This window comes from Odontomachus brunneus, unplaced genomic scaffold, assembly GCF_010583005.1.
Source record: "Odontomachus brunneus isolate Ranch 3 - 2012 unplaced genomic scaffold, Obru_v1 Obru_scaffold_014, whole genome shotgun sequence".
Lineage (NCBI taxonomy): Eukaryota > Metazoa > Arthropoda > Insecta > Hymenoptera > Formicidae > Odontomachus > Odontomachus brunneus.
This window is the reverse complement of record NW_022639464.1, coordinates 1,059,039-1,084,080: the sequence shown is the minus strand read 5'-3', so window position 1 is coordinate 1,084,080 and position 25,042 is coordinate 1,059,039. Positions and strand designations below refer to the sequence as shown.

Sequence of the window (25,042 nt, the reverse complement as noted above, 5' to 3'; positions counted from 1 at the left end):
GCTCTGCTCTTCGTCCCTCTTCTCTTCATAACGGAACATAGAGTAACAGTCTGATTCGCCATCGTGGATTCCGAAATTTAAAACGCCGAGCTAGCCGTCGAATTAATTAATCGGAGAATCTCCCAAGGTCTCTCCCGAGCGCGTTATCTAAAAACGTTATCAATCTACGCTTCCTCGTCCTAAAATATCGCGGGCGTATCGACTTGGACGTTACTGTTCTGTACATCGGCTTCAATACGTAGTGACCCGTAACACCCGGCGTACATCCTGCGCGTCACACGAGCCCTCTCTCCGGCCTTCTCTGGCGTAATAAACTAATTTCTACCTCCCGCGTGGATTATACAACCAAACCGCCGCTATCACGCGGTCGTACGAACTACGACGTGTACTTATAATCTCCTCGACGTGAGCACGTCGGGCATGTCGCGATTAGCTTAATCACATGAGCGCGCACGCACCCACGTTTCTGTCTTGTCCTGTGCCTTATGCGTAACACGCGCGTGCACAAGTCGGAGAAAGTCCTACACTGAGAAAAATTATTCAATGAGGAATTAACAAACGGATATTTCCGGCTAAAATACCAATAAATTTTCGTATCCGATCAGGAAACATGAGAAATATCGGTTCATAATTTTTTTATCGGTTTATCTGATAAAATGTCACACTGAGAGAAATTATCCGACAAAGAATTAACAAACAGATACTTCCGATCAAAATACCGATGAATTTTTATATCCGATTAAATTTAATCAGATACTTCCGATCATAATGGCATTTTATCAGATACATCAATCAAAAAATTATAAACCGATATTTTTTATAGGATGTTTCCTGATCAGATACAAAAATTCATCGATATTTTGATCAGAAATATTTGTTCATTTTTTATAGGGTTACTTCTTTCAGTGCATTATGATCGGAAATATTAGATTAAAAATCGGATATCCTAATCGGATATAAAAGTTTATCGGTATTTTGATCGAAAATATATGTTTGTTAATCTTTTATTGGATAATTTCTTTCAGTGTACATTCTCGCTGCTACTAAGGTAAACGCACTAATCTAGACGGTTAAGAGCGCTATGATAGAATGTTCTGTAAAGCACCTGGCCACAAAGAGATTCTTGTTGCGTGATTAACATACAAATGAAAAGTTATTTTTTCTCCAGAGTAAAAATAACTTAATTGAATATTAATTTCCGTAATGAGTAGTTATAGGAGTGAACAATTTTATGAAGTACACGCAACAATGCGTCTGTTTTGCATAATGAATTTTTAACGAAGCCAGCAAATTAAATCTATACCTTATATATATATATACTTCAGTATATAGGAAGTCTCAGATCTCCATGATAATCCTTTGTGAGAACGTAGAACGTTGAGCAAAAAGAAGTGAGCAAGAAAGTACTGTACCGTTTTGAGATAATTCGCAATATATAAAATAGTCGAGATATTAATTAAAACAGATTGGTGAATGATCACACGCAATATGGTAGATGAGCTGCAGTGGCGTCGTTTGCCGTTGTATACTTATAAATTAAGTCAAACTGAACAAAAAAATTTTTTACTATTTTCTAAAAAAACTACATAGATTTTTAGATATTAATTAAAGAAAATTTGTGCATTATGATATACAATCATATATGTAACAATTTTTTTTAATATTTAAAAATCTATGTGATCATTTGCAAAATGATAAAGGACTTTTTTGTTCAGTTTGACTTAATGTATACGTATACAACGGCAGACGGCGCCACTGCAGCTCATCTACCATATCGCGCGTGATCATTTACCAATCTTTTTTAATCAATATCTCGATTATTATTGCGAATATCGCAAAACAGGACTTTCTTGCTCACCTCAATCTGTTCTACGTTCTCACAAATAGTCATCATGGAGGTCTGAAACACCCTGTATAAGTAAAAAAATTAAATTTTCAAATTTATTTATATAATTCAAAACGACTCAATTAGCTTTGTCAATAATTCAACAAATTCTTGCATCCGTTATATATACTGACAAATAAAATAATGATTTAATTTACGAGAAATATAAATTCATGGAAATAAATGTCCGGATATTATAAGTAAATCAAGTAAAGTACGAAAATAAATGCCTTTTATTGTGTACTGAAAATTTAATTATTCTTATTCAAAGACTAAAACCGGCTTTATTCCGTGAAAAACTAAAAGTGTTTAGATTTGTGAACGTGTTTACACTATACTTTTATCTTTCACGCCTTCTTTTTTTCTCTCTTTTTTTTTCTTTGTTCTTTTTACAGACACACTGCTATTCCGGAGAAATTTATTTGGCCGTTTTAACGCTTTGTTTACGTAGTTTTCTGAGATATGTCTCATCTCTCTTGTTACATTTGTCTACATCTATAAATTTCGCAACAACAAAACAAAATTTAATTAACTCTTGCAATTCCTATCTTATTTGCTGTTTTGTAGAAGTGAACTGGAATATACGAGATGTCCAGTGCATATATTCGCCCAGGGTAAAATTGGATTTTTAATTTTACGATCCCGTCGTGTTTCAACTTTCACGGAAATCCCGATTGTACAGGCTCAAATTATACAAACTACATTTGTGAATATTCGAGATTTTTCGGCAGAAGTGAAATTGAATACTCTTCGGGGTATCGTAATTTCTGTTTGTCTTTATTCATACGTGTCTTCCCCTCCAACGTATAAATCACGTTTTATATCCGGCATTGCTGATACCTCTTATTCCGACATGTTGCCGTACCTCAGTTCTAATCCCTGTTCCCGTAGTACGGAGATGGTTCGCAACGTTTGCGACACCCGACGCGTGTCCCTGGTCGGAATTGCGCGCTTGTGTAACACAACGGCTACGTAAACGCGCACAAGGGTTTAGTTAGCGCGCGGGTGCGGGGTGTTTGGACTCGACAGCGACCATAGCCTCCTCACTCGCGCTGCAACCCTCTCGCCTGGTCTAAAATTAGACGAGAGCAGCACGGGGAGAGTTTATTCAAATTGCTCCGGTACTCGCGCGCGATACCCACGAAACAGACTGTCGGATTTTCGAGGGAGGCAGACTAACCCATTGAATTCACACCACGGAGAAGCGGATGCGCCGACGATGGGCATTCAACGACGATTCAGTCGCTTTGTCGCTCGGCGTCGGTGACTAAGGGATTAATGACAGACGCGAGAGACAGAGAGAGAGAGAGTGGGGAGGGGGAGGGCCGCGTTTTTGTCGCGGATCTATCGTCTTCCGCGAAGGCGAAAGGACGGGGAAACCGCACGTCCTCGTGAATAATTAATTACCGTTTCGTTGATTAATCCGCCTCTCGTCGTCGCGAGCCGGACGAGACTCTACACAAGGAATTTCGCAAAAACCTGGATAATGGCGGCGAAATGGTGTTCTTTGTGCTATTCAGTGATGAGGCGTTTCTTCTTCGTTCCGTTAGGACGCAGTTTTCTCACGCGACATTGACATTATCAATGATAAGAGTAACTACACTTTGGTAACTTTACACAAAAAATATAATTCTGATACTAAGGAAAGCGATTAATCATTTTATTTTCCTTCTTTTAAATAAAGGCCTCCGCACAAGAACGTTTATAATACGTTATGTTAACTTAAGAATAAATTTATGTCAACGCAAAAGAAGTCCGTTTTATGAGAGTTCTTCCTTGCACTGAGAGAAAGCATCCGATAAAAAATCCAATCAAGAAATCCGATAAGAAATATCAGTTCATAATTTTTTGATCGGTTTATTTGATGAAATGCCATTATGATCAGAAGTAGTTAAATTTAATCGTATATACTGACCAAATAGAAAAATTAATCGCAATTTGATCGAAAATATCCGTTTGTTAATTTTTTATCGGATAATTTCTCTCAGTGTGAGTTACGGATTTCGTTGCGTATTGACATAAGTTCATTCTTAAATTAACGTGTTACAGATGTTTTTGTACAAAAAAGCTAATGGTTATCTTCCTATTTATAATCTTCATCACAAAATATTTCCTTGATAATAATTTTAAAATATCAACACGAAATATTCAACACAAATTTAAGAAAAACTTATTATCATATACTTGAAAAAAGATTCTTCATTCTCTTTATAAGAATATCAGAAAACTTTATTGAAGAAAAAGTTGGTTCAGCTCTATATGAGCGAACTGAATTTTTGTTTTAATTTAATATTCTTGTTTAAAACGCTAAACTTAAGAAAATTCAAAATATATTTTGAATAAATTTGATAAATTTGTGATATATATTTCGGATATAAATGTTTTAAATACTTGAAACATTTACTTGAATGCAATATATATTTTTTCGTATGTATACTGATGTTAAAATCCCGAAAAGACAAAAATGATTAAAGTGTTAGTTAAAAGATGAAATTTTATTATTGCGTTTCTGTAAAAATTTCGCGAGAACCTTTAATCTTCTCAATTAAAATGTTTTTTTTATCTAAAAGTTTTATCAAGAAGCTTTGAATTATATTTTGACAAAGAAAAATTTATTGTGAATGTTGACAGAAAACGCGGTATTATTATTATTGTACGAATCGCCCATTATTACTTCCATTTTATATTAATTATAATTATTCATTTTCAAATAATTTTTTTCAATTTGCAAAGTAACGCAACTTGTACGATCGATCGACTAACGCGTTCTGCAGCATTTTCAGAAGGGAACCTCCTTCATTTAAATTTAGAAGTCAAAGTCCCGCTTTTCTTGGCACAGTTCGCGTCACGTAACGTTAAGTTTTCAAAATCTCAAAAACTTGCCCAGAGTAGATATGAGAAGAAGGATATTATCCATGTTTCACGTTTCATCAAGGCAAGATATTAAGGAAAGTACACTTCTCTGTGCGTGAAAGTAAATTTATCGCCGGGATTTAAAGGGCTTTAGAGCGGACCGGAAGCAGGGACCGGAAAGCGCTAGAATTCCTACACGGCGGAAAAAGGGTCGGCGTGCTGTCACAGGACACAGGAGATGCCTCAGGGACTACTCACCGTAGTTTTCTCCAAGCAGCGAAGTAGGTGATGATGCTGCAGCTCGAAGATATCCTCCTCCTTGTAGTCCTCCAGCTGCAGTCCGCTCTGCTGAGCGGCCAAACGCGCCTCCGCTGCCTTCTTTTTGCTCACGAAGGCGGCGCCGCTCGACGCCTTCGCGATCCTGATACGCGCCAATCTGGCTTTCTGTAATCAGAAAGATGGAAATTCGTGTTATTTCTCCGCTCGTTTTATTGATCAAAGTCTGAAGGAACGAGATTGAGAACAGGCAGAACTTCTTCCTGAATTTTAATTGACGTTTATTATGAAAACCAACTTCTCTAAGATGAAGACGGTAGAGGTTAAAGTGAGAATAAACAGAGTAAAAACATTGCAAATCCAAGTGTATTACTTTAAGTGAATTTTTTTTATACGTTTCTTACCGTTTTAAGTCGTTTAACGTGTTTAAATTATTTAAAGATAAATTATTATGTTAAACGTGCTAAATGGCGAGATTTAAAACCGCAAGAAACGTGTAAAGAGGTTCATAAAAGGAGCTTCAGCCAAATTACACGCTTACGTGTTTAAAAATAATATACCTGGATACAGCGAATGCCAAAATGTAGGAATTTTATAAATGTTGATAACGTAGAGACGATAATGATATATGTTAGATAAGCATTAACATCATCACGCTATCATTTTCGTATTTCTTAGATATATAGATTCTTAGACATATAGATCTTTCATATTTTGTTTCACTATATAACGGAAAATATAACCAGGCATATATCGAAGTCTGTCTACAAATTTCTCGTATATTTTTAAACTTCTTTAGATTCATTTGCAAATATATAGCAAATGTTCTTTGAAATTTTCCTTAGCGAATCAATATAGAAGCTAACAGATTAAGACGTTAATTTTAAATCTTCTTATCATTTTCTTTACATATTGAACAATACTCCAATTTATTTTTGCACCTACTTATATTATGCAAAAGCATTTGTAATTCTCTGAAACACGAACGTAAATTTTGCAGAAAAAAACCGGTATTACGTTGATAAAGTTTTCAAGTATATATATAAATATGTAAATAAATGTGTATATATATAAAGACACATACACACATTTATGTGTGTGTATTTCACATTATACAATAACGAGATTTCTGATTTAAGTATAACAATTCTGATAACAATTCTGATTTAAGTGTAATTTGTTATTTTTATTGTATTATAAAAATTTATTATTATGAATATAATTATATATAATTAAATATAATTTTATTATTATTAATATAATTTAAAAAAATAATAAAAATTATAGGACGATTATAAGGCTCTCTAATTAAACAAAATTGAAGATGTTCAATAAGACAAGGAAGAGCCAAAATATTATATGTTTATAATTATATACTATTACAAGCATATAATATCGGCACTTTTTGCTCTTCATTGTTCTATTGAACACTTTCAATTATTAATATAATTAAATAGTAATCAAATTTTATTTTTATTAATAATCTATTAAAAAGAATTTCAGTTACAAGTTACAATTATCGCAAGTTATAATTATTAACAGAAAACAATTTCCAAATAAATTTCCATAACGGAATTAGTGTTATTTCTAGGAAAAGTATGTGCGTTAGCTGTTTCTTAAAAGAATTACGTTTTCACGTATTGCTTAACCATTTGTTCGTTTCGAGAGACAAAAATACAAACTTAATGTTGTAACTTTAATTGCGCGCAGGAGGGTGCGCAAGGGACGACTGGAATGACGAAGATTCGTCTCATTGTGGGAAACGAACGAGCAAGCTAACGAAGGATTGTATCTTATTTCACCATTAAATATGCGCGGTTGTTTCTTTCAACGCACGCGCGTTCACAAGGGATAAATTTCCGCTAAGGCCGGAATAAACTTTTATCTCGACGCGGTGATACACGACCACTAGACCTCATCGTGCCTCCTTAAATCTCCATTTTACACGGCGTAGGGAAGCCTACGGTTGACAAATGACCAAATTTCGCCACCCATAAATATTCCACGTAAATTCCTGCCGTTGAAAGGACGCTCTTTCGAGACAGCTTACTCTCAGCGATTTTCGATACTTTCACGTTCTTCTTTAACTAAACCGCTTGCCAGCTCTTTACTTCGCGATCTACTATTCACGAACCGAAATCTTAAAATCTTAAAATCTGGTAAGTTAAATCTTTCTCAACAAATTAATTGTTGTTTCTTGTATTTGTTGTACGCTGGGAAAAAGTATTTGTTATTTGTAATCATAATCACATAGAGAAATAATTACTATAAATTATGATCAAGAAAACCATTTTTTATTAAAGTCTACTATAAGGTTAATAATAACCTTATATGTACGTTATCACTACCATTTCGTGTTAAAACAAGCAAAAAATATGGTCGGGGCCAGAAATAACTATAATTTTAGTTAGATCTATCATTATTTCTCTAGATGTATTCTGTCAAAAATAAAAAGAAATGATAAGAAGTAAAAAGAACCAGAAAGTAATAAAGTTTTGTAGGGTTTAATGACAAAACTCCATGTTTGCTTTCTATCCCAGTATTTGCTCACTCCTGAGAAACTCGGAAGAAAGTTCAACTTGCTGTTTCAGCGAAATATCTAGCTCCATCTCTTTCTGTCCACTACACCGTGAAAGCTTCAAGAACCTAGGCCATGATTTTATGTGTTAACTAATCAAAAGCGTAGTGTATTATAATTAAGCAATGATACTATACAATATACTATGATATTATGAACATTGCAAGAACAATATCAGAATAATACAATGTTCGATTTTCCGTAAATTATAAATAAACAACTTCAAAATACGATATATTCCCTTTATGTAACAGAGAGAAATCACGAAAATGCCGAACTCGCAAAGTCTCTACCACCTTAAGCTGTTGTGAATATAACTGCAAACAGTAACAATACTAACCATTTATTTATAATGTCGGACAAATGAAAGACTATAAATAAACACGGCTCTATCTACCCTGTATTTTTCCAAGAGACTTTATAAATAAACGACCTTATGCAACCTTATCGACGCCTCACACAACCACGTGTCTAATATTTTTTTTTTACGGTCGACCTGCAACAACTATCGCGCTATTTTATGCGGCGAGAAATAAGCGCGTAAGCCGCGCGAACGCGTATAATTCTCTCAGCTTGCGCCGTTTAATCCTCGCAGGATGATCTTTCGTTACACAATTGGTTTCATATCACACGTCGGTTTCAAAATGCTGTGCGCAATTATGCAGGATGAAACTTCGCTCTCGGGAAAACCAACGAGGTAACACAAAGCGCAAGGTGAGCGTCGAGTAGTTTTTTTCTAGATATGTCGCAACCGGAACGTTCGCATTATAGGAAATTCTGTCGGGGCTCTGCTGCGGTTTTTGCGCGAATATTATATCGCGAATGTACTCCCGACTGACTCTTTTCCGGCCGCAAACGAGGATTAACGGCGAAGTCCGAGCGGTCGCGTATCGACCGCGCTAATTTTGTAACTTTCGCAACTCGTCGCTATGCAATTGCGGAAATTGCGGCAGACGGCAATAAGCGCCAATTCAATACTCGCATCTCGGATCACTTTGAGAGCGGTAACGAGGCTAAGGCGGTAATATCCGAGGCGGAGTTCCCGCGAGATCCTCCGAACACACACGCCGACGTATGTATTTTTGGTGGACATCGATATCGATAGTTACTATTAATCGGTTGATTAGAGGCTGAAAGGACTAGGCGTTTCTATAGGTTCTATTTTTGCTGGAGCAGAAGAGGGATAGGGCGGCGCGTCACTAGTGCGCGCGTAGAGTCGAAGAATTCGCTCGATAAAAATGTGGACATACGAGGAATTAAGCCCCCTCCTCGTCCGAGAGATTTACCCTTCCAACCACGGATTATTTTTGCAAATAGAAGCTATTTCCGGCGCAAAGCTAAAAACCCACCTTTTTCCTTGCGTGTACACGGCCAGTTTTCAACGAATACGTACCCGAGCAACAGAATTTTTCACTAAAAAGTTTTCAGACAGATATATATATATATATATATATATATATATATATATATATATATATATATATCTGCGTTTCTCTTATTTCAGAATTTGGATAAAGCATTACATGAAAAAAGAGTCACTGTAGCATAATGTGCATCTATAGATTATTTTTCACGGCATCTCTCTCGCGCTTGCATTCGTCATATTTATATTTATACTGCTCATATGTAAAAAATTCATCAGTTTTTACTATTTAAGCAGATAGAAACTGTTAAAGAGCTGAATAAAAAAATCATATTGAGATAAAGCTGATTATTAGTCCCTATACAAGTAATTCAAATTCTTCATAGGTGGCATTATTACGGCAATAGGGTAGTTTATGCTAGTTGATAATAATTCTCTAGGATATGATTCATTTAAAGCTACAAGTGCTTTGGAGCGCGTAAAGAACGATTATTGGTTCACACAGCGCTTCGAAACATTTGCAACATCAAGTGGATGCTACCCCTAAAAACCGGCTATTTACTGTCGAGACACGAACACCGATTAAACTGAATAGAATTTAGGTAGTAACACTGGACAAATATTGGATAAAATATTCGGTCAATTACTGACAATATTTTGACTTATCCTTTATTTGAAACGACGCAAAGCCCTAACAAAAACTCTAGCGTCGAGGTAACCGCTCTCATCCTTTGCTAATTCTAAAATATTCAAAATCGAAATCATCAAACCAAATCAGTGGAACACTGGAATCTAATGTCCATAATTTTATCGCACATTCAGCATTAAATGCTGTTACACGAAATGCTGTTGTGCGAACGCCCATTTAACACCTTACCCGCGTCTAAATTCCGAAACTTCAGAGAGAGAGAGAGAGAGAATTAACTGTCCTCAGTACTATTAAACTCGTACTTGAAAGTGCGAACCGGAAACTCTCTTCTCTCTCTCTCTCTCTCTTCACTTCATGGATTCGCGATAAGCACAAAGTGTGAAGGTGCGAAAGCGCCACAAGGTCGCCTCGCAAAACAGAAACCCGTCGTTCGATTTACGCACGCCTCGGTATATTTTCACGCGATGCAATATACCGGCCAGAGTCTGCAGCGTCGCGGTTTTCCACGACGTGCACTCGCTCGCGGATGCTTGCGGATGTTTACGCCGTTACGGGCCGGGGCGTCTGCGAAGCGTCAAGAAGCTGTCCTCGGATGCGCCAACCGCAGCTTAACTGCGCCTCAGTGTCACGATGACGACGACGACGACGACGGCGGCGACGACGACGGCGACGAAGGCGATGGCAGTTGACAGGCGAGAGAGTAGTGTGATCTGACGCAATGCCGACTCGTCGCCAGCTGTGATTGAACGCGGCTTTGTGCAGCCGCAATGAAAATGCCGTAAAGCCAGGAGTGAGCGCGCAAAGCACGGATGACATCCACGGGCGACGTTGTTTCACGTGCGACGAAGCGCGATGTCGCGAAGCGGAGTGTGTTTCGGGTTCATTGAATACGCCACGTCTTACCGCATCTCACCCCTGCATTCGTGTGCATCTACCGTGGCTCCGAAGTATCTCAGCGCGAGCTCTTGAGCACACTTCTTATTGTTACACGCGACGGTATCCGATGCCGATGTATATTTACGCGAAGGATGCTCCCGCTTCATCGTGTCTTCTATCATCCCGGCGATTTTCCCGGAGATCGACTTGGAATAAATTTTTGTTCAACAAACACATCGCGATGAAAATAGCTGCGCAGATATAAGGATCGGACATTACAGAATTCCGGCGAAGCAAGTTTCAGAGGAAGAACAAATATACATAGATAACACTATGTTACAAATTTTAATAAGTTCCTTGCACTTTTGTCATGAAGAGTCGTTCTTTAGTAAATAGGGTGCGCTAAATACGAATATAAACTAAAAATTTGTTTATTACATAAAATTATTGTTTATCACATAAAAAAAATTATTGTTTATCACATAAAATTTCCGAAAAAGAAGGGGTTGAAACCCTCAAAAAACGTCCGAAACATCTAAAAACGTTTTTGGTCATTTTCATAAGTTCATAACGCATGAACCAAATATTCCAACAACTTTGGAAAGATCTGAAATTGAAGCTTGAACCTTTGTCTTTATTTTAAAAAGGAAAAAATTTGAAGTGTAATTTTGCTACCTTCCACAAGGAGATACAAAACACTCTTAGATTTATACGACAAAATAGAATTTATAGGTAAATTCTTTTTAGGTATAATTTCAGTAAATAATAAAGATTGTAAAAAAAAATATCCCATGTTATACATACCACTCTTGGACGGGGTTGAAATTGCAAAAACAATCCAGGACTAATTAAAACATTCTTTATCCTGATAGAACAGGATTCTGACTTTTGTTATGGAAAAATATAAAAAAATGTACAAATAAATCTCAACTCATCTACACTGGAATAAACATCTTTCGAGGGGGTAGAAATTGCAAGAACAATCTAATAAATCTGAAAATGTTCTTTATCCCCCTGTGAAAAGTGGCAAAATTGCACTTCAAATTTTCTCCATCTTAAAATAAAGATAAAGATTCAAGCTTCAATTTCAAACCTTTCCAAAGTTGTTAGGACATCTGGTTCATGTGTTATGAATGTATGAAAATGGCCAAAAATGCATTGGAGATTTCAACCCCTTTTTTCTCGGAAACCTTATGTAACAGACAATTTATGAGATCATATTCGTATTCAGGGCATCCTATTTACTAAAGAACTCTTCATGATAAAAGTGCAAAATCTTGTAATATAGTGTAATTTAAAACCAATATTATGCAACGCAACAAAGTTTTGACTACAACGATTTTTATATTATTTACAATTATGTTCAGCTTTTTTAAGAAAGTGCCGATCAACTGTTATGTAATAGAAAGATAGATTTCAGAAATAAATATACTTCAAAAAATCTCAATTTGAAAATTAAATCCAGAAAGAAAATTAAATTTCAGGATTTATTGTTACTGCTAAATTAATCGATAACGAACACCGACTATCCACCTCTCGTCGAAAGCGGTGCAAGCTCTGCTTTCGAATGAGATTTATCCCAAGTCTCTACGACTTTTCTACATGGAGATATCACAGGACGACGAATCCTTTGACGGAGACCGAGGCTCGCCGACAACGTTACGCGCCGCTCTCGCATTGCCAAACGCGCCACCGTTTTTGAAGCGTGAAATATGAAGTCCGAGGCGTGAATGTACACAATGGATGCGATCCATTACACGTTATACCTTTGAAATGCTATACAGATCGATCATGATTTTTCTTCAAGCGCTTCAGAGCGTTTATAGCGTCTAATGGATCGCGTTCAATGTGTTACGTGCGTTCGACGGGCAGCAGTGCCAAACATATAAAATCTTATATTACATTCAAACGACATGTCATGCGTTTAAATATAATAAAATATAAGTAAAATATCACAATATATTTATACACATTGTAATATACACTATTTTCCCAGTCTATTTCTAATATGTTGAATTTAACAGAAAATGTATTCATAGACTATTAATGAAGGAATATTAATAAAAATAGTCAAAAAAATAAGAGATAAATGATAAGATTTGATGTAAAAAAATATTACTCTCAGCAAAATTATGTTGACACAAGATTAACAAAAAATAGATTAAAAAGACGCAGAACATAAAAAATTTCGTTTCCAAATAAATTCTCGCAAGTTCCCTCCCCCCTCTCTCTCTCTCTTTCTATCTCTATCTTTCCATCTGTCTTTCTCTCTTTCTTTTTTGTCCTAAAAGTAAATCCTCAAGAGTAACTACCCCAGGGAGAAAAAATATACTCTACTCTCTTTTGGTCGACCGCTCATTGTGTCAGTCACTCTCCCACTCTCATTTTCTTTCTTTTATACTAAGAGAAAAGTACTTGATAATTTATCTGTGGAGTACAAAGTTTATATACTTACAGAAGTAAAAATATAGACTGTATATCCTACAAATAAATTTTCAAATATTTCTCGATGTAAGGACGAAACTTCGCAAGGACGAAGATATTTGTGGACAAAATTCTCACATGTCATATATTTATGCTCCAACGCTGGGTAAAAGTGCATCTCGGTCGAGAGAGATATCCTGTCGGTGAACGGTACGGGGTGTCGCTTAATTTCCTTATCGTTGTAACGTTGTAAACGCGCCTTTCCGACGAGGCTTTTACATTTCGCGTCGTGCGAAAGGGTTATCAACGTCTGACAGCGTCGCCGCCGGAAGTTACATAGATTCGCGGAATGCATTCAACCCGGCCGTTGCGCGGTATCGCCTCGCCGAACGAGAGAAAGTAGAAGTTCGGCCGTGAAACGTATCTACGGCTCGCAGCTCGCGGTTTCGCAGCCCAAGGCAGACACAATCGAGCGTTCTATAGTGCAGCTAGTCACTAAATAGACGCGTGCGCAAAACAAAAGCGCCGATGATAACAATACCGATGCACTCGCGACTGCAATCCGTGCACGTTCGGACGGCGCGCGATTTGCAAAAAAAAAGAGAGAAAGAAGAAAGTACGCGACACGCCGCGCAATTACTGGAAAACTGGCGTCACCGGGAAGCTGTGACACGTCGATATGGTGCCGTGTGTCTCTCGCGTTTCCAAACGATCGGCTGATCGAATATTCGGAAACTGACCGATAACCGTCGCATTAAAACCGCGCCAACCATAGACGTAGCAATATTTGAATGGAGTTACACACAAGGGAGTCCTGTGTGAAGCTTCAGGAGTGAGAGGAAAATATCCGTCGCGGCCTTCTTGGTCGACCAAAATTAACATATATATACAGAGATGTAAAAATTATTAGAATAAATTTGATTTCTTTACTCAAAATTTTCTCTAATTGTTGTTCTTAATAAATGCCTAATTTCATATTACAATTTGTTATCAATGTTATCAATGTTATAGATTTAAAATGATTATATGTTTGTATATTATACAATAAAATTATGTAAATAATAACGTATTATTTTTCACAGAAGCAAACTTTAAATCCCAAAAATAAATTTTTAAGTACTTTTCTTTTAAGTATTTTATAATATATAAATAACTCACTATTTCCTACATAAAAATTTACTTTTACGTACAGAATATACGAGGATAATCCAACAAATAAAGACCGTTTACGTATAGTTACGCTGTAGAGATTATTCCCTCTCCCTAATTTAAAGTTGACCTGTCTTTCTAACCTGGTATTTTTAATGTTCTAAGAGTGATGTATCTATTTACGGATTTTTATGAGCATCATACATCGTTAAAATGAGTCTTAGTATGCAAAATCCCGCCGACTGTGAAGTACGGAATGTTATTCGATTCTTGATTATTCAGGAAATAAGACCTGTCGATATTTATCGTCAATTAAAACAGATATATATTGATACGATAACGAATAAAGAATAAACGGAGAAAGTGATGTGAAAAGTTTAATAATGGACGAGCAAAAGTACGTGACAAAGATCGACCGCAACGCTTATCATTTGTCAGAAAAGACTTGAAGCGTGCAATTAACGAAAAAATCTTGGAAGACAAGCGCGTAATCTTCGATGAGTTGCAAATTTTTTCCTAAACGTTTTTCGTTCTTTGTTTGGCAATTTTTTAAAGCTGAACGGTTCTTACTTTCTGGATTATTCTCGTATCTTACAACAGAACCTAATATATGATGTATCTGTCATTATTTGTATAATTTAGTCGTGTAATATGTAACACAAACCTGTAGTCATTTTAAATCTGTAGTCATTTTAAATCTATAAAAATCTGTAGTCATTTTAAATCTATAAAAAATATTGATAACGAATTATAATATTTATAATTATAATATATACACTGAGGAAAAAATTACTTTAAAATCAACAAATATTTCTTTGATGGGTGCCATTAACATATTTATTTAAATCTAAATTCTCTTTATTTAAATCAAATATTGTTTACCTGATTTAAGTAGACAATATTTAATTTAAATAAAGAGAATTTAGGTTTAAATAAATATGTTAATGGCACTTATAAAAAAAATATTGATTAATTTTAAGGTAATTTTTCCCTCAGTGTATAATTTCCCGAAATTAGGAATTTTATTAGAAAATAATAATTAGAATTTTATTAGAAAATAATAATTATTCTAATTATATAATTTTCTAATTATTAGAAAATTATATTATTTTCTAATTATTTTCTAATTATTAATATAATTTTCTAATTATTAGAAAATAATAATTAGAATGTTATTCGAAAATAATAATTAGAGAGAATGAGTAAGGAAATTAAAATTATTCTAATAATTTTCACACCTCTGTATATAATTTACGACATATGTAGACTCGGATATATTTTCGCGTTATGCGCAGTCGCGCGGCGTGATTGTAATCCATCGAACTATAGAACAAACTAGAATGAGCGCTGCCTTGTTATTAGCCGAGCCGACCTGTAAGACAAAGGCCATCGCTATTTGGAATCGCCTTCTTCGTCTCACTGACATGCTATAGTTTATTCTTGCTACATTTTCATGACATATCAGATGACTCCGAAATAAGTAACCCAAGAATTAAGAAGTATATATTATTATTATACTTACACTTTAATCAGGATTGTTTGAACAATGAGTATGCAATGAAATGTCATTATAAAAATTGATTATTTCAGCAAATGATTACGACATGCGAACGTATATTTTTAGCTAAGATAATACGTGAAAAACAAAGACTGAGATTCCAAATAGACACTATCTTTCTCGGCTCGGTTCATTGAGGCAGAAAATACTGGCAGTGCTTGTTCTACTATAGCTCAATGTTTTAACCGAGACCGCTTCTAGGTTATGTATTCTATGAATAGGAATAATATTCGCGATAAAGTGTTCCATTTTTCTTCTATCATATACCTGATTGTTACACGAAGAGCTGTAAAAGTATAAGATTCGTAAGACGAAAAAATAAGATACAATTAGAACGAAGAGCATCCTATGCCGCCGCCATTTTGGTTAATCATTATCCCTTACAATTCCCTGAAACTTCAACTTTGCGGAAACATGCTCCGTTCGATAGATATTCCTGCGTCCATCGCCGGCTATATATCGAGGAGGAAACGACGACGGCACTCGAGCGCGGTTTCGGGAATTGCATTTCTCGGGAGAATACGAAAACGAAAACGTGCCGGGGTTCGCGAGAGAGAGCCGCGGAATTCGCGTCGCATCGGAGAGCGGATCGAGTTCAGGAGCCTGCGAAAAAATTCCCGACTGTCCGCGAAAACGTCAAGTGCAGTCTTTGCGCTTGGGAAAATCCCGTTCGCGAGATCACGTTCGTGCTCGTCGAAGTCCGCCGAATTCTCCCTTCCGGAAAAATCTCAAAGAGGTACGTGGCTCCTTCTTTTGGGGAGAAGGAAAGAGGGGCGGGAGCAAAGAAACGCAATTCTGAAGACCACTTCAACGGAAGCAGGAAAGCCCGCGAGCGCGGTAAAGTAGGTCTCGCGTCGCACATCGCGAGCGAGTAGGCTCTTCCTTGAAAAAGAAAAAGAAAAGAAGAAAAAACCACGAGAGCTTCGGGCTCCTCTTCTCGTCCGTGACCCGCGTTATTTCGTGGCATTCGCCTAATTAACTTAGGCGGATAAGCGGCGGGCGAAAGCTCGCGATCGTTACCGATCGCGTTATACTATTTTCTTATCGTCCGCCTGCGCGGCCGAAATTAATCGTCGGACGCCACGCGAGGGTCATCGCGTGTATCCGCGTGTGTTCGCGTCGCCTCATTACCCGAACGAATTCGGAAATTCCCGTCGAGGAGCCGCTAACCGCCGGAATTTATGCCAACAGCGTCCCTGACTGAATGGAAGGACTTTCGCGCGGTTTCTAGCCGGTAAACAAAAAAAAGGAAAAATAAACCGCCTTCAAATCATCAAAATCCCTCAAAAATAAGAAATAATTTTGAATCGATATCCTTATGCGACATCCCACAACCCTATTCTAACATTCCAAGGATATTAGAAGTCTGCGCGAAAATCCAACTGATTGAGAAAATAATCATATCTTTCTTTTTCTCTATACACTGAGAAAAAAATTCTTAAAAATTTATTTCACAGAAATCAACTTTATTTCACGGAAATCAACTCTATGTTCCACAAACAAATCTTCAAGATTTTTCTTTCAGTGCAATTATATAGTTAGTTAGTTGAACTTTTATTTGTAAGATATAAAGTTTACTTCTGTGAAATAAATTTTGTTTTTGTGAATGAACTTTATCTCACAAATTTCTAAATATTCTTTCTCAATATGTGATTGCAGATACATTATTGAGATATAAACTTTTTATTCACAAAAGCAAATTTTATTTCACCAAAAATAAACTTTATTTCACGGACATAAATTTTACATCCCACAAATAAACATTCAAGTGTTTTTTTCTCAATGTATACACAGAAAAATATATACATAGAAAAATACATACATATATATTGCATTCAAATAAAAGTTTTTTTAAATATTTCACAAATTTATATATCCGCAAATCTACTACAAGTTTATCATAAGAGCATCAAATTTATTCGAAATATATTCTGAATCTTAATAAGTTTAGTACATTCCCCCCAATGAAGAATATTGAATCAACCAACTATTTCTTCGATAAAGTTTTATGACATTATTCCTGTTTTGAGTTATAAACTTTTAATAAACTTGACGATAAGCTTTCCTAAATTTTATGATGAATATGTTGAGAAACAATAAGACTATTATCAAAAAAGTATTTTTTGTTGAGGATAACTTCTTTGTTGAAGATTATTTAAAAAGAGCAAAGTAAACTGAGTAACTGCTTCTCTTAACAATAGGATAGTATTTTCCTATGTATACACAAAAATATTGACTCAAAATTATTACATTCGTTTTAGGACTTTGATATTTTCAAAGGCGGCTTTTTTATAAGATTATTTCCGCACTTTTAAACTATTTACAAAAAGTTAGTTTTCAAAGTTGGTTAAAAAAGTTTTGAAATTGGTTGAAAATAAAAGTTTCGTCTTGTATCTCTAGACGTTCTTGGATTTTCAAGGAAATAATGGAATTATCCAATTCCCACAAGTTATCTGAACAAGTTCGAATAATGACATTAATCTAAGAACAATGTAAATAACATACTGAACAAGTTACAAAAAATTTCATCTCAATATCTCTAACGATGTTAGAGTCATGAGGGAATATACAAACAAATAAACATATATTATAGGACAAACTGAGAACCTTCCTTTATTGAAAAGAAAGAAAAGTGTTAAAATGGTGCAGGAGAGACATACGGAAATGCGATAATTTCCGAGTGTCGTTCTCGCGATAATGATAACAGTGTAACAACTCAATTAACAGTAAAATAAAGATAATAAAATTAACGAAAGAAGAACGAGAAGAAACTATACAATACATAATAGCATCGAACATACGGGCTACATAAAAATTAAAAATACAATAAGCTAAAGACGGAAGCGAAAGTTGAGACGAGATAAAGGTACGTCAAGATAAGCTCGACATATTTTATTGTAGCGCGCAGTGGTGCTGAACTTTTATTTCAAGTCACGAATACGACGATGATAAAATTAACGAGAGAAGGAGAAATAATATTATATTGCACGTCATTTTATATTAATGTGCTAGACACCACGGTCTAAGGAGACTCAAGTACCGAAGAGTTTATACCCGCCACGTCGCATCTCACACACACCCGTTCGCTCTCCCTTCGCTATTTCCAGTCCAATTGATTCCAATACAGTGCGGGAAATTCCTATGAAATTTCCTCGAGGCACCTCGCACACTGAAAATACCCTCGCACGAAAATACTGTCTCATGCTGGAGAGACAGAGAGAGAAAGAGAGAGGGAGAGGGAGAGAGAAAATGTCTATCGGCAGGAAATAAAAACGTTGCCGCCGCGTCTCGGTACGAGCTCGCAGTGAAAATACACAGCCATAATTTTGCCATTGGCAAATGGAGAGACAGAAAAGAGGGCCAATGGGAGAAAGAGCCGCGTTACCACCGATATCGGCGAGAAAATACAAGAACTCTGCTCTGCCGTTCCACGAGCCTGGCAGACTGGTCGCACCTGGCGCCGAAACGCACCACGTATCGCCTGAACTCGATTAGGAAATTCGATCGAGGCGGATCTGGCGCAAGAGCGCGCACCAATTGCGCGCTATTAATTAACGTTACGCATCGCCGCTACGGTTGCGCGATTATTCACCGAGCAGCCGAGCATCCGATTAATTGCGAGTTACTTAGACCGTTAATATCGAAAAAAACACGACAAAAACACAACGATCACAAAAGGATGTTTTGTGAACGTGTAAGTGAAAATGTAAGAGATGTATGTGTGTAGGTCGCAGAGGGATAAAGACTTTGATCAATTACATAAAGTATAATTAAAGACCCCCAAAAAAATGCATTCAAAAGACGAAAGAAGGAGTTTGAATTTGTGTTTAGAAAATATGGAAAAAAAATTATGTGTCTGTGTGTTTGGGAGGAGAATGTTGTGTGTGTGTAGGTCTGAGTGAACGGATTAGGATTAATTAGATTGGATTGATAGAGCTCCCTCAAGCTTCTATTTCAAATTTTACACATTACTGCACAATAGAAAGGCTGAACTCATATCTATTGGACAGCAATTAAAAAATTTGAAGTGAAGGCTCGAAGGAGCTCTACTAATCCGATCTAATTAATCCTAATCTGCCCACCCAAACCCACACACACATACTTAACCTAACACACATACAATTTCCTCCATTCTCCCAAACATACAGATATACAATCCTTTTATTCTCCAAAAAGGAGAAATATAAACACGCCTTCTGTTTCATCGTATGCTTTTTTGTAGGAGTCACTTTAATCCGACTTTATGTAACAAAGTCCTTCCTCCCTTCCACTGCCACTACCTACACACATACATCTCTTACACCTTTCGTTATACACACATAAACAGCCTTTATTGCTCCATTCCTCAAACTCACAAGGGTACGTTTTGTGGTAGCTCGATATATCAATCGAATTTCTATAAATCATGTTCTTGTTCGATTTTCAAAGTGTCCCTGAAACACTGATTTGTAAATAATTTTATCGTATTCAGGAAATCAAAAAGCACTATTCTTTTTACTTACACCTCGTATTTAGCCTCGTATCCGCAATCGTATATACGTGTGACGATTTCGAGTAATATTTTATTTTCATTGACACTTGTGAATAAATCGTGCTCTCAGTTGCTTTGCACTAATTCTATTATATGATCGTCTGCATTGTTATATCACGTTTCTAGTATCATCGATTGTGGAATTCTAATGTTACGCAACGCACGTGTATGAAACGCGATTTGCGTGAACGAACACACTGTGTAAATTATATCATATTAATTAATCGTGGTAACGGTTGCGCAAACAAGCGTTGGGATTACTAACTGGATGCATTGCGTCCTCGTTTCGATCGTCCGCTCTCAAAATGTGGGGTAAACTCTTGTAATAATCCGGATTCAGAAACTGAGAACGCTATATTTTTATTTTTATTTTTATATCGAAAAGTGTAACCCGGAAATTTAAACATTAGTAGCTATTAACAATTACGGAAATCGAATCGTCAAGTAATCCCTTTTTTTGCGTTTTTAAACACGTTGATTAATTCTGCTTGCTAAGATTCCTTGAGGAGCGGAGGGGATGAAAGTAGAAAAGTTTAATGAGTTGAATTTGACTCGTCAATATACAGGTGTAGCAATTAATTGAATATAAAATCCTTTTATAGGATATTCATATTAACAATAAAAAACACGTATGAAATTTAAAAAATATCCACATATAGGGTCGCTACAAGAATTATGCAAATTGTTTTGCAAAAACTGTGTGATTAATCCAAGTAATATTTTTAATAGATATAAACAACGCTATATTCCTAAAACTTTTTGCTATAGACTGAATAGCACGAAAGAAAATCCGGTAAAAATTACGAAAATAGCAGAAAAATACTAAAACTCAAAGAAATTAAGTGTTCTTTGTTGGAAAAACTCTTTAAGTAAATGACTTTTTTATTTGAGAATTTAGTTAGATCTGTAGAAAATTTAATACTCTTTGATTGAAAAAAAAACATTTTAGTTTTTTATTTATCTTAGTGTTATCATCACGTGACATTTCTCAACACTACTAAAGGTGCGATATACTTTATTATGGTCCGCATTTGCATTCATGCGATTTTTGTCTCCTAATTATTTATTTAAAATTGTTTTCTCTTCTAACAATTGCGCGCTGTAACGCGACTCTTTCACCCTTCAAATCTTTAGCGCATCAGATCAAATCTTTGCGCCCCTAAACTTAATTTAAAAAATTTTTTTAATTTAGTAAACAGAGAATTACTTTTATAAAGAATCACTTTATAAAAAATATAAAAGTATAAAAACTGAAAATCGATTTTTTTTTAATTTTAATATTTTTATCCCTTTCCCATTAAAGTATTCCTTTTACCCTTCGCCCTCTCTCTCTCTCTCTCTCTTTCTCTCTCTCTTAAAGATACAGGATATTCTTTGAAATGAACCTTTTAAATAATTCGGAATAAGAAACTAACAGATACGTTCTTACATTGGATAATATCTTAGGCAGGGCTTTAACTCTTTTTAATATCGATAAACAAATCTCGATTCCAAATTTTGGAAAGGTGGAGCCAATTTCACAGACGTATTTCTAACCACGCATCCGGCGCGTCGAAAAATTAAGGTCAGTTATTTGCATCGCATTTCACGACACATCCGTCGGTTTCGCCGTCCCGGTTATCGGTGATTACCGCGCACGCTAATATCCGCGGCAGTGCGTTCTAATTAACGCTTACGTACGTGGCGTTTGCAATTAATTAGAGCCACGACATCGCGGAAGCTTCGCGATAACTCACAGCCGCCGGCTGGAAGCACACGCCCCGAATTTCTTGCCGCCGCTTTATAATTAATCCATCCGGCGAATGGCTAATCGGCGCATTTGCATTATTGGATGCGTCAAGGAGAATCGCGCGAACGCGCTACGCCTTTTAACTTTGAGACTTTCTTTTTTTGTCGGCACATATAGAGGAGGCCGAGGCCAGATGACTACCGGAGTAAGTTTACAAAATCGGTTATTTCAAGTATCTTCTAACAAAATTAAGCAAGATTTTTTAACATGTCAAAGATAGCTTTAAAATCCCTGCTTAATTCTGAAATCTGTTAAAGAACAGTAAAAATAATCGATTTTGTCAACTTACCCCCATAGCTAAATAACCGCGGTCTCCCTTATCTGTATGTAGATAATTATTTCGAGACATCAATTCGTTTCGACGATATATTAGGTGTTTCGGTTAATTTTGAGAGTTGACGTTATGAACAATTGCAGGCATCATTGAATGAAGATTCAACTCAGACGCTCAAAGAACTTGCAGAAATATTGGGTAACTGTGTATGATCGTTTAAAAGTCATGGGAAAAATCCAGAAAGTGAGAAAACGAATTCCACATGAGTTGTCCGAGCTAGCTATCCAAAATCATAACACTTGCGTAAAACACAAAATATATAACACTTGCATTTCACTGCTTTCAAAATATAAAGAAGCAATTTTTATATCAAGTTGTAACTAGCGATGAAAAAGTGAATATATTACAATAATCCTAAAAATGGAAAAAATTACGAGTGAATCCAGAACAACTATTAGCATTGATGCTAAAACGCAATATTCATGGAAACAAGATTATGTTCTGGATTTGGTGGGATTATGAAAGTGTGTATTATGAGTTGCTAAAACCGAACGCAACAGTTATATTTGATTACTATTCATAACAATTACATAAATTAAAGCAAATTTTGGATAACAAACAACTTTTAACCGCGAATAAAAGACGTAAGATGACAATGCACGACAATGCTAAGCCACACGACACTAAGTCCGTGAAAGACAAGTTATTGGAACTTGAGTGGGATGTCTTACCTCACTGCGCATATTTTCTAGACATTGCACCATCTGATTATTACTTATTCTGATCGATGCAACATCAGCTTCAAGATACACACTTTCGAAACTTTAGGCCTGTTCTTTATAGCTGCACTGCTGAACTGGTGTAATATATTGAAGTGAGACAAATATACGTTTTCTCACTCTAACTTATTGCACTAGTTCAGCAGCTACAAAGAACAGGCCTTTTAAAGAAATCAAAAAATTGTCGATGTCGATGAATAGATTGCTTCTAAAGATAAATCTTTAGCACACGATATATAATTTCATGCTGTCTGACATGTATGCTGACCGGCAACTCTAGTTCACTGCATAGATCTTCCAATGTACGATGCAATTCATGCAGTGAACTGAACTGAACATGCTGATCAGCATGCATGTAAAAAGGCATGAAATCGTGCACCGTGTGATTCTTAACACGTGGAAAACGCGACGTCAGCTTTTTCGTATTCAACGGTGTCGTACGCGCTGCATTGCGTGCAAATATGCAAATCTTTTCACATACTACTCTAAGTGATAACATTATTAAAATGTTTTTAAGTACTTCCATGATATGATATATGTTATAATTATAAGATCATAATAATATCAAATAAAAATTGCTATGATACACTGAGAAAAAATTGTCTTAATTTTAGTGAAAATATACTTACTAAATTTAATATTTAATTTTTTTAAATAAATAGATTGCATATAAAACTTATTTGCTTAATTATAGTAAACTAAAGTATGAAAATTATAAAATGATCTTTTCTTGAAATATTTCTTGAAATATTCGATTAAATTCCGACTCATTGTATTGTAATACAATTAATATTTTCTGAAATTTAATAAACAAATTTATAAAATTCTGAATTTGATATTTTTTATTTAAAAAAGACATTTTAGTAAATATTTGTTTAAATTTGTGTTTCCAAGCTGTCGGAAATAAGAAACAGTGTATTAAAAAAAATATATATATATTTATATATATATATATATATTTATATATATATATATATATTTTTTTTTTATATATATATTATATATTATTATATATTTTTTTTCAGTAAAAAAGTAAGATTTTAATTAAAAAGAATGAGAATAAAAGAAAAGAAGATACGACCTACTTGATCGTGAATATATTTTATCTCCTAGAAAATATTTCTTTACATTTAATAAGTGAAAGATTTATTTAATGGAAAGAAATATTTCTTTTAGACAAGTAAATTAATTGCTTATTTTAAAAAATTTATCCACAGTTGTATGTGAGCAAAAATGTTTCACTAAAATGCCAAGAAATTTCTTTTTTTAGTAACTTTTTGTCGATGTAAAATATTATCGATATAATCCAGTATACGATATACGTACACTGAGAAAAAACACCAAAACATATATTTGTGAGATATAAATTTTATTTCTGTGAAATAAACTTTATTTCTGTAGAACAAAATTTATCTCTGTGAATAAACTTTATATCCCATAAGTAAATTTTCAAGTACTCTTTTTTCCAGTATACACATATTGTATTAAACGTGATCGTAACTCCTAATCAAACAAATAGAAGTGAGCGCAGCCAGCAAAAGCGACTTTCCGGAAGGAAGGTTAATTTTAGGAGCAAACTCCCGCGCATTTTCGGTAAGCGCACTATCGCGACTATCGCAGCGGGGCGGGACAGAGGGAGGGGAGAGAGAGATTGAAGGATCAGAGTAGTAATTTTATTCTGGGATCCGCGGATCGTCATTAACATGACTAGAAACGCCCACATATTAGCATGGACTACGCGTAGGCGCATTAATGGAGATTGCCTGTTGACTCACTCGCGCGCACGCTACCAAGAAACGGCCTCCTCCTCGTGCATTTTCATCGACGGTAAGTGAGCAAAGTTAGACGTATGTAACGTTTAATGTAATCAACCGGCCGATCTCTCGCGCGGCGAATTACGACGATATTATTTGACGATCTCGCGCGAACCGCTCCTCCGCTCCATTAATCGATCCTCCGGCTTCGCTTCGCCCGCCTGTCGCGTCGTTTATGCGAGAATCTAAACCGCGTAGTCGTCATAATCGTCATAGTCGTCGTCATCATCGTCGTCATCACTAT

The 25,042-nt window shown here is 35.7% G+C and overlaps 1 protein-coding gene across 11 annotated transcripts in view; it reads right to left on the bottom strand.

Annotated features, from left to right (window-relative positions):
- LOC116841244 (potassium voltage-gated channel protein Shal) overlaps positions 1 to 25,042 on the bottom strand; it is a 191,666-nt gene that overhangs the window by 73,595 nt on the left and 93,029 nt on the right. For all 11 annotated transcript variants that reach the window (XM_032808944.1, XM_032808943.1, XM_032808945.1 and 8 more), the window contains exon 3: positions 4,997 to 5,182. In XM_032808944.1, coding sequence (XP_032664835.1) covers positions 4,997 to 5,182 — 186 coding nt within the window. The remainder of the gene's footprint in view (positions 1 to 4,996; positions 5,183 to 25,042) is intronic.